This window comes from Porites lutea, chromosome 4 (assembly GCF_958299795.1).
Source record: "Porites lutea chromosome 4, jaPorLute2.1, whole genome shotgun sequence".
NCBI lineage: Eukaryota > Metazoa > Cnidaria > Anthozoa > Scleractinia > Poritidae > Porites > Porites lutea.
The window spans coordinates 49,737,669-49,752,661 of NC_133204.1; the positions used below are offsets into that span (position 1 = coordinate 49,737,669).

General features: G+C 40.4%; 2 protein-coding genes across 2 annotated transcripts; both read left to right on the forward strand.

The window, feature by feature from the left end:
* Positions 1–5,601: 5,601 nt before the first annotated feature.
* Positions 5,602–8,142, forward strand: LOC140934825 (ATP-binding cassette sub-family C member 4-like). The gene is made up of 4 exons (XM_073384385.1): positions 5,602–6,141; positions 6,421–6,800; positions 7,042–8,056; positions 8,122–8,142. The coding sequence occupies exons 1-4, from the start codon at positions 5,602–5,604 to the stop codon at positions 8,140–8,142; spliced, it is 1,956 nt and encodes a 651-aa protein (XP_073240486.1).
* A 1,584-nt stretch (positions 8,143–9,726) lies between these two features.
* On the forward strand, positions 9,727–12,650 carry LOC140934827 (ATP-binding cassette sub-family C member 4-like). The gene is made up of 3 exons (XM_073384386.1): positions 9,727–10,073; positions 10,668–10,801; positions 11,743–12,650. The coding sequence occupies exons 1-3, from the start codon at positions 9,727–9,729 to the stop codon at positions 12,648–12,650; spliced, it is 1,389 nt and encodes a 462-aa protein (XP_073240487.1).
* The last annotated feature ends 2,343 nt before the right edge of the window (positions 12,651–14,993 follow it).

Below are 14,993 nucleotides of genomic sequence, written 5' to 3' on the forward strand. Positions count from 1 at the left end.
TCAAGGTTGACCAAAGGCGAAAGTCTGAATTTGAGAGAGGCGGTGTAATTGCCTGGTGAAGATGTGTATGAAATAGGAATGTGTCCTGTTGGCCGCCGAAGGCTGTGGTGTAGAGTTTTTCGCTGTTTTTACCCTTCCTCCGTGGTCACCAAGAGAAAAGCCTGATTAATCAGGCTAAACCGTTGAAAGAGCCAATACTGAGTAATTACTTTTTATCATTCACAATTTTAATTGTTAGTATGCAAGTTTCTTTTGTTAGAGAAAACCCAGCTTACCCAAGAGAATGCCTGAATGAAGGGGTCACTGAGTTGAAAAGAATATGTGCAGGTACTTCGTCGATCACCAGGTGGGGGAGTGTATTTTGTATTTTCGTCGACGCGATTCTGCAGCGCGAGCGAATACTGTTCATTGACTGATAAATATTGGTTTAAGTTAAAACTTTCTCCCTGTTTGTTCTCTGGAATTTTCATTTAAATGAAATGTACGGGGCTTTTCAACTTTGTTTCCCATTAAGTCTCTGAATAAAGGGTATTAAGAATTCTTTTTGTTCGGTTAACTTTTTTGTTCGTTTCATTCTCGTTTTGTGTTCGTAGAGGTTCTTAGTTCTGAAAGGAGATTCATTGTTTATTAAAGCTCTTGGGTGTTCTTGCTCAAGGGATTTCCTGAATGTATTCATGTTCTTTGTGTCACCATTCTGAAGCCAAATCAATTGAACTTGTCTCGAGGTGGAGCCGAGCTGATCTGCGAGTTATGTAGACATTTGTCAACTCTGTGCTGCTATAACTGTTTCAAAAGAAAATGCTGCCCCCTGCTCGACTGCTTCGATTTTTAAAACTCCAGGTAAACCTTTTTGTTTCTTTTCAGCAGAACTTGTTAATGTTTTTGCTCTATCAACCGGTTCCCCAGATCGATAGACTACTTGAAGAGTTTACTCTGGGGAACTTGAGGTAATTGGGTATGCGCTGCGAATAGTAGATATCGAGAAAAACGCATACAAGCCACATACTACAAGAAAGTTTGACTCGGTCATTACCTGTAGCTGGACTGTCTTATCGGTTACAGCCCATTGCAAGGACTCGTTTTCCTGGCTAAACATTAGTTTCGCGAAACAGTTTTCCCAGTCATGCGTGTCTTGTGGCATTAAAATCGCTGGAAACCAACGACAGTCAGTTCGATGCATTTTGTTAAACTTGCCTTCTTTTTAGCTTTGGTTCCTTTGCACGCGCTACACCTTGAAAATCTAACAACTACAAATCGGATGCTAAGAATTCAACCTTCTTTCAGCATATTTTCAGACTGGTACACAAGCAGTTATCTTTCCCATCAGAACGCGCCTAATCCATGAATGCAGGCAGAAACTTATTCTCATCCCTGAAAAAATAAACCAAAATACTGCCAGCTTTTGAGGTATTTCTAATTCTCTCGCGCCCTCCAGCTCGCAGTATTCTTTTCAGGAACACCACTGTTCCCTCGCAACCGAAGTTAAACAGTAGAGAATTTACTTTCCAAGAATTACTAGAATGGGTAGAACGCATTGTTAGTTTCTTCTTTCGAAACGACGTGCGTGGAAATCTGTTACTTACTGAAACAGGATCTCTACTACTTTGGTGAGTGCAATTTCTTTGACTATGTTTTCCTGTCATCATACGCTTCGTTCCAGAAATCCTCATGTGCGCGCGAGTTTAAAGATGACATTCATATGCTTAACTGAATGATTTTCCATACTTCAATCTTTCCATCAGACAGTCGAAATCGACTGAAAGATGTTTCTCACCGAATACCTGCCTAACTTATTTTTATATCCTTCGAAGAAGAATGGTCCATTTATTCAAAAATGCTTCCTTTTTTTCAGTCATTCCCTAAACTTTTCAGTCTTCGTGTCACCTCAGACTTCTTCGAAGTCATGTTTGAAATGTTTGTAAATAGGACGAGACGGAGTAGGAAATTTTAACCACTCTTCTTGACCACTCCTGAAATACCTTAACATACCATATGCTCTTTGTTTGTCACTCCAAAATTTTGCATAAGCATTGTCTTCAGTTAAACCTCTTGGAAATTAAAATGGCCCCAAGAGAAACTAAAAACAATGCTTCTACAAAATTTGGGTGACAAACAAAGAGCATTTTGGTATGTTATGGTATTTTCTGGAGTGGTCAATTATTCTAAGCTAAAGGAAAATGAACTTTAAACAGTTCGTTGCACCCTTAAGGACCCCGCAATCTCCCAGTTTGGTTCACCGTTGTTGTGATAGCACAATTCAACAATGAAAATGAGAAGATGTTCTTATTAGCTCAAGACGAGCTGCTTTGAAAAATGGTTGTGGACATGAGCATAAACATTATGCAACTTGAACAAAATAATCCCAGTGTTGAATGTTTTATTATGCACACCGATTACTTGGCCCTGTTTACAAGGAGGGAGGGTAATCCTAGTGCAAGAGGGTTACTCTAGCTGCCTTGTAAACGCTCCGCTAGGGATAACTCGCCTACCCGGGACAACTTTCCTAGTCTTTCCTCCGTCATGCGTGACTAGTAATCTTGATGATTTGAACGGAATTATCCAATTCCTTCACACCTGAACGTCGTGATCGGACGTGTGTTTTGGAGTTCTGTGAGCTCTGTGTATTTGTTACAATTTATTTCGTTTGTTCGTCGTTTGTTATGAAATCTTTTTAAGTTTTTTGGCATCCGGTGTGTGTGGAGTGGAGTAATTTGTGAGTAATTTGGGTCAGTTTATGCCATGAATTTGTGAAGAGTGATGACCTCAAACGTTATAGTTTGAACAAAAAAGCTCTCAACACAGTCCAGGATGCTGCCACCGCTCATTTTCCTTCGTGTGCCGGCTCCTCGAACTGTTATTGTCTCTGCTGTTAATTCATGTTTTAGTACATGTTTATTACGTACAGTATATTCAGTCCTTGGGTTGCTATGTGTTTTGTCCGGCTGCGGGAAATAAGCTCTTTAAAAATTTGTTATTTTGATTGATGGAGGTTAGTCTACATGAATACAGAGCAGCAATTGGGCCATTTTAATCGTTTTAAGTTTACTTCGTGTAGTATTGTTATTTTGCTCCCAATTTTATTCTTTCTTGTTATTCTTTTGGTTTTAATACCGAGCCTTAGTTTTTTATTATCGATGTCAGGTTCAGTTCATCCTAATCCTGGGCCCAACAGTATTAACTTTTTCAATCACTCATTTCAATGTTAGAAGCCCAAATGTTAATGATAAGCTGAGCGAAATTTCTGTTTTGGCTTATTCGTATGGATTTGATGTTTTTGCGTTTTCTGAAACGTGGTTGAATTCTAGCGTATCTAATATGACTCTATTCTCATTCCTGGTTATAGTTTACCCTTGGGGAAAGATAGGGTCGGGAAGCGTGGGGAGGTGTGGCAATTTATGCCAAAGATCACATTGCAGCTAAAAGACTTGGATACTCTGCTGGGTTAGAACTCCTTTGGGTTCAGTGCAGTCTTAATAATTTTGTTTTTCTTTGCGGAGTTTGTTATCGTCCACCTAATCAATCCGCGAATGAGTCTTTCAGTAGAAATGAGCTTTGATAAAATTACAACTTGCGGCCAAATTTTCTCTGCTATTGTTCGACTTGTTCTTTTAGGCGATTTCAATGCTCACTTTTATTATGGTGACACTTTACCGCCAAAGATCGATGTTAGCATCAGAGTTTTCAACCGTTTTTGGTAAGCAACAATTTATATCAACTTGTAGATAATCCAACGCGAATTACTCGGTCTGGTGAGTCCATTCGTGACCTTATCATATCAGACTCGCCTGGCTTTTTTGTTTCTTCTGGTACTCTCAGTCCGCCAGCTAACTGTGATCACTGCATTATCTATGCAAATTTTAATTTTTTTCTTCTATATCGTTAAATACAGTTGAGTCTTTCATACCATGAGAAAGTGATTATTCGACCTCGCGACAAACCATGGATGACTGGTCATATCTGTAAAGCTGTTCAAAAGCGTGATCGTCTTTTAAAAACTTATTCCAAATACAAATCACCTACATCCTGGCATCGTTATAGTGTTCAGAGGAACTTAGTAGTTAGTCTTGTCAGGAAAGCGAAGATTAATTATAATACAAAGACTAACCAAGCTCTTAGTGATCCAGCAATCATTCCAAAAAATGGTGGCGTATTGTAAAAACAATGCATGGTAATAAGTGTTACTCAGCTATCCTGGCCTTCTCTGAGAGAGATTTTTTTATACCTTTTTTTTTTATAACAAAAAGTTAACGTTTTCAATGATTATTTCGCGAGTCAAGCTACTGTACCAAAGAGTGACTCTGCTGAAATTCCTTTTCTCCCACGGTGGTCATCAGACTCCTTGTCTGTTATCTACTGAAGAAATGGTTCGTAACCTTATGTCATCTGTTAACATTTCAAAAGCTACTAGTTACGACGGCATAAGTAATAAGATAAAAAGACTATTGTATGTAGTGAGGGTCTATATAATTAAACCATTCACAAGTTTAATCAACACTTCATTTCGTCTTGGTCAATATCCAAGTGCTTGGAAACTTTCAAATGCTTTAGCGTTATTAAAAAAATGAAGATTAATTATCGCCCTGGTTCACTTTTGCCATGTTTATCTAAGATCTGTGAGAAAGTAGCCTTTTTTCATCTTAGTTTTTTATTTTCTTAGTGTGATTGGTTTCTTTTATAAGTTTCAAAGTGGTTTTCGTCCAGGGGATTCCACTATAATGCAACTTGTATATATTGTTCACGAAATTTGTGAGGCCCTTGAGGAAGGCAGCGAGATGAGGGCAGTTTTCCTTGATATAACCAAAGCTTTTGATAAAGTGTGGCATCGCGGTCTGATAGCCAAGTTAAGAAGCATTGGAGTTGAGGGGAATTTGTTAAATTGGTTTATAAGTTACCTTTTTGTCGTAAACAAAGAGTGATAATCGAAGAAGTGCATTCTGATTGGCGTAATATCGAGGCTGGTGTCCCCCAGGGATCGAACCTAGGTCCATTAATACGGTTTCTCATTTACATTAATGATCTACCGGCCACAATCTCTTCTCGCTGTTTTTTATTTGTCGATGATTGCTTTTTGCTGGAATAAGTTCAGTCTCCCAGTGATTGTGCTTCTAAGCTTAATCATGACTTGACATCAATATCTGATTGGGCTGAACGGTGGTTGTTGATTATTATTGTTTTTTTCGGCAAAAAGAAATAAGCCTTTACACCCCTCTTTGATTTTTAACAATAGTGTTACTGAGGATGTGACAGTTCATGAACATCTTGGTTTGACCTTGTCTTCTAACCTATCTTGGCGAGCGCATTTTTAAAAAATTCATCAAAAAGCTCCCAAAAAATTATACCTCCTAAAGCCATTGAAATACAATTTGAGCCGTTATACGCTTGAGGTTTTATTCAAATCCTTAGTGCGTTCATCCTCTTATGCAAATAAAGCTCATTTTCACATCAAATATTTTACACTTGGCCTCATTTTGAAAGTGATGGTTTTTCAACTCGGAAATGGCCTAGTGACATCTTGGAATGCACGCGCAAATTTCACTCAATCCTGAGAATGCGACTGTAATATTTTGATTGTTTTCATTGCAGATTCAACGATAAAACGTCATGTCTCGTAACGGGGGTAGAAACATCTATAGCAGGATTCTAGAGGAAGAAACAGGAAATAAAGTTCAGGATGTACCCTTACGTACAACATGTACATTTGGCTGGGTTACCAGTAGACTGGGTCTTAATCAGAAGTCATGTGATGAATTTGTTCCAGGGCAACATTCAACCTGTCAGAACTCGGAAAATATGCGTCGCGCGTGGATTAAACGCGAGCGAGAGGCTTTTTCCCGCGAAACTGACCCTCAGTTGTGGAAAGCTGTTTTATCGTTTATTTCTGGTGAAGAGTACATGCGTGAGTTTTTGTTGCTTGTTATCATTGCGAGCGCCCGCATTCTTCAGCCCACCATGTTTGCCGCTGTCCTTAGTTCTGAGCCTGTTATGCTGTATGGCTCACCTCTACCGTGGATTTGTGCCGTTACCGCTGGATATTGGCTTGCAGTCTCATCCGAAGGTCTTGCACGGAGTCATTATTCCTTCTTTACGCATCTTACAAGTACATCGGTTAAATCCGGTCTGAGTGGTTTGCTGTATGAAAAGGTATAGTGAAACGCCCCTTCATGCCACCGCCTCTTATTACGACTATGATCCGAAACGGAAACGGGCACTCAGGATTTTCGTTGTTAATTCCATCTTTTTTCGTTGTCTTAAATACTTTTTTCCCTTTGATAAGCTAGAAGCAAAGAAAGCAAGCCCAGAAAATTTTTTGGAAGTATGATTTCATTCATGTAATGGAAGATTTTCTTTTCTGTTAATTTCTGTATGGTATGATTTTCTTCATGAATATTCATTGCTCCGTGACACTGATATGTTTGATAGGTGTTGCGACTCAAAGAGACCGACTTAGCAGATTACACGACAAGTCACCTCATCAACTTGATATCAAAAGATTTGGAACCGATTGATCAGTGTTCACAACTCGTGCCATTCCTCCTCACCGCCCCTGTGGAGCTCGTAGTATTCTCTATACTGTTGAGTGCGCTGATTGGCTGGGAATCAGTTATGGGGATCGTTTATATGTTAGTGTGCACTCTCCTACGCTGTGGCATCGGCAGAGTTTATAGAAAACTTCGACAACATACCGTGTTTTTCATGGACCATCGGCTTCGCCTCCTCAGTGAAATACTTTCTGGCATTCGAGCTATCAAAATAAACGCCTGGGAAGGAGTTTTTAAGCGACTTATCAAGGATATTCGAAGGTTGGTATTTAATACTCGGTACCTTTTACCGCTGTTTACTCAAAAATAAATTCTCTGATTCGTGAAAACCAGCTGAAAAGTAAAATTGGACAGTAAAATGATATTTTCCCGGTCCCAAGCGGAAAAATGCACGTGACTCAACATATTATTATTGTATTTTTCCCATATTAGAAAGCTGTAAGCAAGCACTTTTTTTTAGCAAATGATTGTTCATGTATTCACAACCTATTTTTCTTTGAAGGAAAGAGCTGCATCACATCAAAAGAAAAGCTTTGGTTCTTGGCTCCCTGTTATCCGTTCAACATGCTGTTCCGATCATCAGCTCGCTTGTTTCCATAGCAACGCTGTCACTGCGTGGAAAAGACCTCAACGCCATTAATATGTTTTTGATTATCTTAACGATGTATATTCTTGATTCCTCCTGTGGTGAATCATTTGTCAAAGGAGTAGAGGCACTTGTAAGGACCCTCGCTCGCCTCAGGAGAATAGAACAGTTTCTGCTTTTGGACTTCCCAGTTAACTCATTCGTGGAAAACACTACTCGTCGTCCGGAGCATAGATTAAACAGGAGAGGTAGATCACATTCACACTCCGATAACGTGACTCATCATAGTGGAATCAGTCCCTCAGATAAATCACCTTATCTTTCATTACGCAGTGTTTGCTGCGAGGGTGAATATGGGCTTACTGATATCGAACTCAATTATATAACCTGCAGTTTTGAAGGCCCTCAACTTGTGACCATCACAGGGCCCCCTAAGGCAGGGGCTGGTACGTCCTTGTTACTTGGAGCCATACTTAAGGAAGTACCACTGATTCAAGGCAGTGTAGTTCACGATGGAAAGATAGTGTACGCTGGGCAGAAGCCTTGGATATTTTCTGGAACTCTTCGCGAAAATATCCTTTTTGGAGATCCATATAACGAGGAACGTTTCTTGGCCGTAATAACAGCATGCAAACTAAAGGAAGATATAGCAGTCTTGCCCAGTGCAGAAAACACGTACATTGGTGAAGGCGGAAGTGAATTGACTCTCGGACAGCGGCAACGTATAAATCTAGCACGCGCGGCCTACTCGACTGCTTCAATAATCTTATTGGACGATCCAGTCAGTCACGTTGGCACTTTACTAGAAAATCAAATATTTGATGATTGCATCGAAGGTTTTCTAGCACCTCGCTTAAAACTATTGGTCACACGTCGAGAACTTTTCCTTGCTCGATCTCCTCGCGTGTTATTCATGACAAATGGGATTATTGTAAGAGAAGGATCTTTTGCTAAGATTAAAGAGGCAGGTGATGATCTCTCTTGGCTAACAAACAGCGACAACGAGAAAGAAAGTGAGGAGAAGGCATTTAACGAACCACAGTCTAAAAGAACCCAGTCAGTTGACAAGGACCCAGACAGTGATGAAACTAATGAAAACGAAGGATTTACTGTTTACTTAACATATGCTAAGCAAGCAGGATTCTTCCCACTGCTGTTAGTTATTGGATTAATATTGGTGCCTGCACCTGGAGGTATGTATCACTCTACCCTGAGGGTAGGGGGTTGGGGGAGCTGTTGCCTGTGCACATCATTTGCGTCACACCAGAGGGTAAAATGATTGATTGATTGATTGGTTGGTTGATTAAAGAGTTATTGGATACAAGCGTTATGTTTGCGCAACGCCAGGAGGAGTTCTCGCCCCTTAGAAATTTGGTTTTAAAAGTTTCAGACAGTTCCAGCAATGTGGTGATAATTAATAAAGGCTTTCTAGGTTCGTGTTATGCTATAGCGTACACACACACACACCTCACTGGCCGAAAATTACTGGTTTGAGTGAGGCTAGGAAGTGGGCTGTCCAGATGGAAGAGTCTGGGCCTCAAACGCTTTTATCAGCACCACTGAAAAGCAGTCAGCTCAAAATTTGAGTAGCACCCATAAATCGAAGCTTAACTACAAATCACTGCAAAATACTTTTGATACGAATAGTTGTGCAACTGAAAAGTTAGAACCACCTCGTACATCACTACCGCATGAAAAAATTGTTCGTCACTTGGAAATTGACTTGACCATTTTTTTTTTGGTGTATTTATTGTTCCTCTCTCTTTTCTCTTTCAGCCATCCTCGCGGCCCTCGGGCTTTGGTTTGCACGAATTGCGGGCCTATCACTGGAAAACCAGCAAGATCTTGTTCACTTTCACACGGCGACAGTCCTTGTAGGAGCGTTTCTGCTGTTGCTGCTTATAAGAGCTTCTTTTCTATTTCTGTGTGGGCTCAGATCCTCTAAGAGAATACATAAGAAAGCGATATCGTCGCTACTGAAGGCACCTGTTCAACTCTTTGAGGCAGACAAGCAGGTATGGCTCGAGAAAGATTGACAAATTTGAAATACGAACTTACACGATAACAAAGTTTGTATATTTTGAGTTTCACTCAGCATATCAACGATTCAGATAATTGGCTTAAAAGCTCTTTAGCGTCATACCCACCCTTAGGTGCAACAAGGTTTCTGTGGTTATAATCTTTTTGTGCCAAAAATTTGAAGAATTTCTACAACTAAAACATCGAGAAAGCAGCATGGCCGTGTGGATTTTGGTGCTACATGTCACTAGCTGAAAATCTTTCCAGCATTCTCGAGTTTAACTCTTATTCACCTGCCTTTGTAAAAAGCCCATAATTTGTCAAACCCCGAGGCGTAAATCACCTGATCCCTGCCCATTTTAGTCATGACGTCATCAGCGTTCATGCTTTGCAAAAAAGACGGACAAACTACTACAGAAGTGGGTATTTGGTTTGGGTAAGCGAGATGCATAAATAGTACGCATTCTAGTTTCAATTGCAACTGATCAATCGTGAGGTATTTTACCAATTCTGTCTGACAGTGTGTCAACACAAAGTAACCGTCATAGAGTGTACAGCTCAATGTAATACCGTCGATGTGTCATGCTTTTAACACAGGGAAAATTGCTAAAGACGTTTTCCAAAGACGTGGAATGTCTGGATGAGAAGCTCCCTCTTGACCTCCTACGGTTTCTCCATTCGGTTATTGAACACATTGCAGCTGTTATAATCATCAAGATCACCACTCCATGGGCGATACTTGCCGCTGTTCCCGCTGCAATCATTCTGTTGCTGTTGGGCAGGTATTATCTCTGCTTAGAGCGAAGAGCAAGAAACCTTGAGAGCAGAAGTTTAAACCTTTTCCTGACCCATTTTTCTGATACAATTGCCGGAGCGGTCACGATCAGGGCTTACCAGAAGGAAATAAACTTCGAAAATGAGTTTTACAGGTTAGATCACCCCCCTTTTCCATGATTTTTCATAATAGACCTTTTTACCGATACGGTGGCCATATTAAATTAATTCGATTTAAAGAGTATTATCGGATGCCCAGGGGGGCATGAACAAGATCCGTTGTACTCGCTTAGTATTAGAAATATGGTTTTTTACTGTATATTTCTCGGGAAAAAGGCGATCATTATTTCATCCTAACACGGCACAACGATCTTTTTTTCCATTAGAATTTTATTCTGAAAGAAAACTTTAAGGTAAAATCCCCCGAAAGGCGCTCGTAAATACTAAACGGAATGCGCTCATGCCTCCCTGGGCATCCCATGATACTCCTTAAATCTAACTTGTTCAATATGGCCGCCTTATTAGTAAAAAGGTCCATTCTTATGCGCAGTGATAACTTAACAAAAGTAAAAAAACCGACAGTATCTGCAGTATGCTTTTTCCACTGTTTTTAGTCGAATTCGTTCTCCCTAACTCTTCGTAAACACCTGATGATAATGAACTGCAGCACGTCTATAAAACCCGCAACTCAAAATATGTGGACCAAAAAATACTTTATATAATTATATTACATAATGTATATTTTTTAGGTTATATGATCAGTACACGACTGCAGTATGTATGAGGTCAGCGGCTGAGCAGTGGTTAGCACTGAGACACTTGTTAGTGACGTCACTATTTATGTGCTTAGCTACCGTCATCGTTATCTCCACCAGCGACATAAGTAAGTAAATCTAGGTCAGTAAGTGGACTGAAGGATGTGTTCTTTCCCGAGACAACTCAACTCTTTCTCTCACCCAAAGTGTACACATGAGTACCAGTGAGTGTATACATGAGTACCAGGGACTGGCGTGCACCCCGGGGCATGTTTGTTTTGTTTTCCCAACACAGATCATGTGATATTATCCCGAAGAAATGTTTCTTTCAAATTTCGTCTCATTCACGTGCACATGTACGCACAATTTATGAAAAGGCGAAGAGTTTCCTCGAGAACATCATATGACCTACCTTACTTAGCTAGTGTTAAGATCATGCGCAAACAAAACATACGTGAGTGCCCAGTGCCCGCCCTCAAGTAGCCTGCGTTGAAGACTACGTAATCTAACCCCGGTTAGTAACGTTTGCGAAGCAGCGCCAACATCCTTGTTCTGGGCTCCCAACGGACACTATGAATTACCGGAAATGCGTTTCGAAATTTTCCTTCAACCTGAATGGCAAATTGACAATGGTTTTTCAGCCGGCCAATCACGGCGCGTTCTCTAGTACATAGATGGGGGGCGGTACTTTTGTTCGCCATACTATGTAGTTAAACAATCTTCACCCAAGCTAGGGCTCTCACTTCTGCGCATGACCACCAGGGAGATAAGCAGTGTCAGTTAAAACAGTGTCAGGAGCGTAAGCAGTGTGGTCGAGTATGGCGCGAAGTAATACTACAAACGCCAAGTCCACGATAGAGTTGTATTCAGTGACCTCTGCTATCAAATTATTATAGTCCCTTTTAAAAACAGTGTTTCATGGCTAGGCTTGAATGTACATTCGGCAATTCCGAGAGACTATTCATAGCAATATGTTTGCCCCACAGAAATTGAGAGGCCTGCATACACCTCGAATTTAATCTTTTTGCAGGAACTAAAGCTATTTTATGTTTTGCTTCTCCTTTTTTAGCTCTTGTAGCACTATCATTAACGTACGATAGACAGCTGGTTGTAGGAATCGCTTTGATTCCGATCCTCTTTACTGATATTGAGCAGGGCATGGCGTCAACGGCAAGACTCTTCAGTTACTTTGACCTCCATCCCGAAGTCGGTTACGATAATATCACGAACACTCCCGAAGACTGGCCGAGTAAAGGTTCTGTGAGCGTCAGTGATGGTATAATGGCGTACACCCCTGGTCGGCGAATGTCTTTCCAAACATTGACTCTGTACATGGCACCAGGTGAAAAGATCCTTGTCATAGGTGAAAGAAATGCCAACAAAATTTATCTTGTGGATAATATGCTGCTTTTAAACGAATCACGCCAAGAAGTGCTAGTGGATGAAATAGCATTAAAATTAGTCAACCTTCAAAAAGCGAGGCGTGTCTTCAGCGTGGTTCAGCGAGAACCATTCGTATTCACGGCCTCTCTTAGAACCAACCTAGACCCAGAAGGAATCCATGAGGATAAAAAGCTATGGAGTGCTCTGGAAGCTGTGCAGATGAAAGATTATGTACAGCAACTCCCCAGGCAGTTAGATTACATCATGACTCAGCCATCGTTCTTTACATATTCTCAACTGGTGCTCTCGGCCATTGCCCGCGTTCTTCTGCAGATGAGGCGTATCGTTATTTTTGACGAAATCATGTCAAATGTCAACTTAAGCACGTTACGAATGATACGCAATGTCTTGAAGAAGCAGCTAGGTTATTGCACGGTGATCACTGTTGAATATAAACCTATCAGTCTTGAAACAGTTTTATGTCACGACCGTGTAGTTGTTATGGAGGGAGGAAGAATTGTTGAAATGGATGATCCGCGAGCTCTGCTTGAGCGACAAGATAGTCTGCTGTCGGCGTTTCTGATACAAAGCTAATGAACACCATTCTCCTCCCATTGCTGCTAAGAGAGCCAGGTCGATCCAGGTAAAATAAGCTCTGCACAAGCGTCAAAATACGATATCTCACAAGATGGTCTTTGTCAAATAAACCTTCACAATTTCAGTAAAAAGGAAAAACTGAAATTTATTTAACTTACGTGGTAGTCCCAATGTACAACAATGATCATAAAACAGAAAAGAATACAGCCTGCGGGCAGGATTCAAGCCGACGAATTTTCGTGGGCTTTTACGTGAGGAGTTACCATCCGGAGGGGGGATTAAAAACGAGACGGTCTCTCCAGTCCCCACCGGGTCTTCTCCCGGCCGGCTCTTCTCACTTGGGATTAACTATCGCGTTTAACGCCACTTGCTTCCACTAAAAGAGACTACTCACAGACTGACAGAGATTTAAAAATCATCCAAGAAAACACCGAACCACACCATAGACATCGAGTCATTCCCTGATTCGTAACCAACATCTACTTGCATGACTAACAAGTGTTCGAGCTTCCATTTACAGATGCCAAATAAAATCAGTGCAGTGGTTTTCTCTGGTCAGGTTCAGTGAAACTGCAGTGTGTTTCTGATAAGGACCGAAAAACTTTTAAACAGAGGATCTGCGATATTTTAAATATTTGTTTGTTCTCAGAGTGGTGTTCTGTAAGCAACGTAACCCAACCCTTAACCAAAGTAGCCTACCTGGGAGAAAGTCAACAAAATCAAATGAACCAATGAGAGTTCAAAGTAAATATCTGTCGCTAAGGGCGGGAAAACAAAAGGAAGCAAGTCACGGCTGGTTTAAGTTTTATTTATGATTGGTTGAACAAACTGGCGCCAATATCTTGGCAAATCACAAGACGCAGCAAAGTGAGACCAAGGTAATCCCGGCACTAACAGCCATTGCTAGAAACAGGAACGGGTATCAAAAAACTGAATTCATGCTTCAAAATGAATTAAGGAATAAAAGAAAAGAAAAACCTCAAATATTGATTCTAAATAATCCTGTTTTCGGTGACTGTGATGATTGCATCCTATTGTAATTATTATAATAGATTCTCACATGTTGATGTCCCTTTATGCATATATCTGCATATTTTTCTATTCACACGTTTGTACTTCAGTAGGAAACTTGATTAGTTTAAACACACTGCCATTAAAATAGATCGTTTTCAGTCACTTGGTCAGCAGTTTTGCAAATTGCTTGGAATAAAAGAAAGTTTTAACATGTGAATAGAGTTCAAATCCCACAAGATTTTTTTTGTACACAAAGATGGCCGCCGATTCATTGTTTTGTACACAAATATGGCCGCCGTGACGTCACGTGAAAACGATCTATACGCCTCCGTGTACTTTCTTCGTTCAACAGTGACCTTGGTTATGATCTAAAATAAAATTTAAGCTGCAAATATTTTTTCTTTCTTCATAACACGTATGACCGGCCACTGAGTCAGTATTTTGGTAAGACAAAAAACAGTTTGGTGTGACTCAATCAAGGACACACTAAGTGTCTTCAAAGAAATTTGTGCATGGCAGACCCTTACTACCATATATTCACTGGAAGGTTATTCACATGTGCTTAAGGAGGTAGATTTTATCGATTTGTAAAGTTATAGTCCGGTATTAATTTTGTCCAGACGACATGTGCGACCACCAGTTAAGACTGGCCAATCAGACAAATGGTCCAACAACCGCTTTTATTTGCAGCTCTGCTGAATATGATATAAAAAGAGTAAGAATTCCCATTAATGTATGTTCCACTATCTTAAGTTTCATTTCACTTGTTTACCGGATATACGTACGAGTGAGATATGGCAATAAAAATGTCGCGAGTGGCTTCACTAAAAACAAACCGGTATTCCTTAATACACCACATAAAATGATACTGAGCCTACTTGTAAGGATTTCTGCTACTTAAAACCGGAAAGTAAAGTTTTAAAAAGCGACGACTCCTAAAATCGAAACACAACGTCGTAGTTTCAACGTACACTAAATTGCGAAAGTAGCGGAATGTCCCCAATGTAACGATAGCAGGCTCCCAATTGAGTTGATTCCTTGAAATTAGAGAACTTTTATTAGATTCTAAGATGAGAACGACTACAAGATTTTCCCAATACTAAGTAGTGCGCGCATGCGAACCAACGTCATTTTGGTGGGAAAATGTAATGGCCCTCGTCATTCTACTACGAGTTTTCGAGAGAATGTCGTAGTGGCCAAAAAAAGTTATCAAATGTCATTAGAAATTTTATCATTTGGCGATCGGGACAGGACTTTACCTCCTTCAACTTAAAATTAAATGTCGTCCTCGTAGCCGTCCTCGTCCTGGAATCTAAAGCTCTTTAT

Bases quoted from the DNA above. Each gene is read 5' to 3' on its own strand.
- LOC140934825 (XM_073384385.1), top strand. From the start codon at position 5,602: ATGTCTCGTAACGGGGGTAGAAACATCTATAGCAGGATTCTAGAGGAA. The intron at 6,142-6,420 runs GTATAGTGAAAC...TATGTTTGATAG, and splicing joins GTGGTTTGCTGTATGAAAAG to GTGTTGCGACTCAAAGAGAC. The intron at 6,801-7,041 runs GTTGGTATTTAA...TTTTCTTTGAAG, and splicing joins CTTATCAAGGATATTCGAAG to GAAAGAGCTGCATCACATCA.
- LOC140934827 (XM_073384386.1), top strand. From the start codon at position 9,727: ATGCTTTTAACACAGGGAAAATTGCTAAAGACGTTTTCCAAAGACGTG. The intron at 10,074-10,667 runs GTTAGATCACCC...TATATTTTTTAG, and splicing joins TTCGAAAATGAGTTTTACAG to GTTATATGATCAGTACACGA. The intron at 10,802-11,742 runs GTAAGTAAATCT...CTCCTTTTTTAG, and splicing joins TATCTCCACCAGCGACATAA to CTCTTGTAGCACTATCATTA.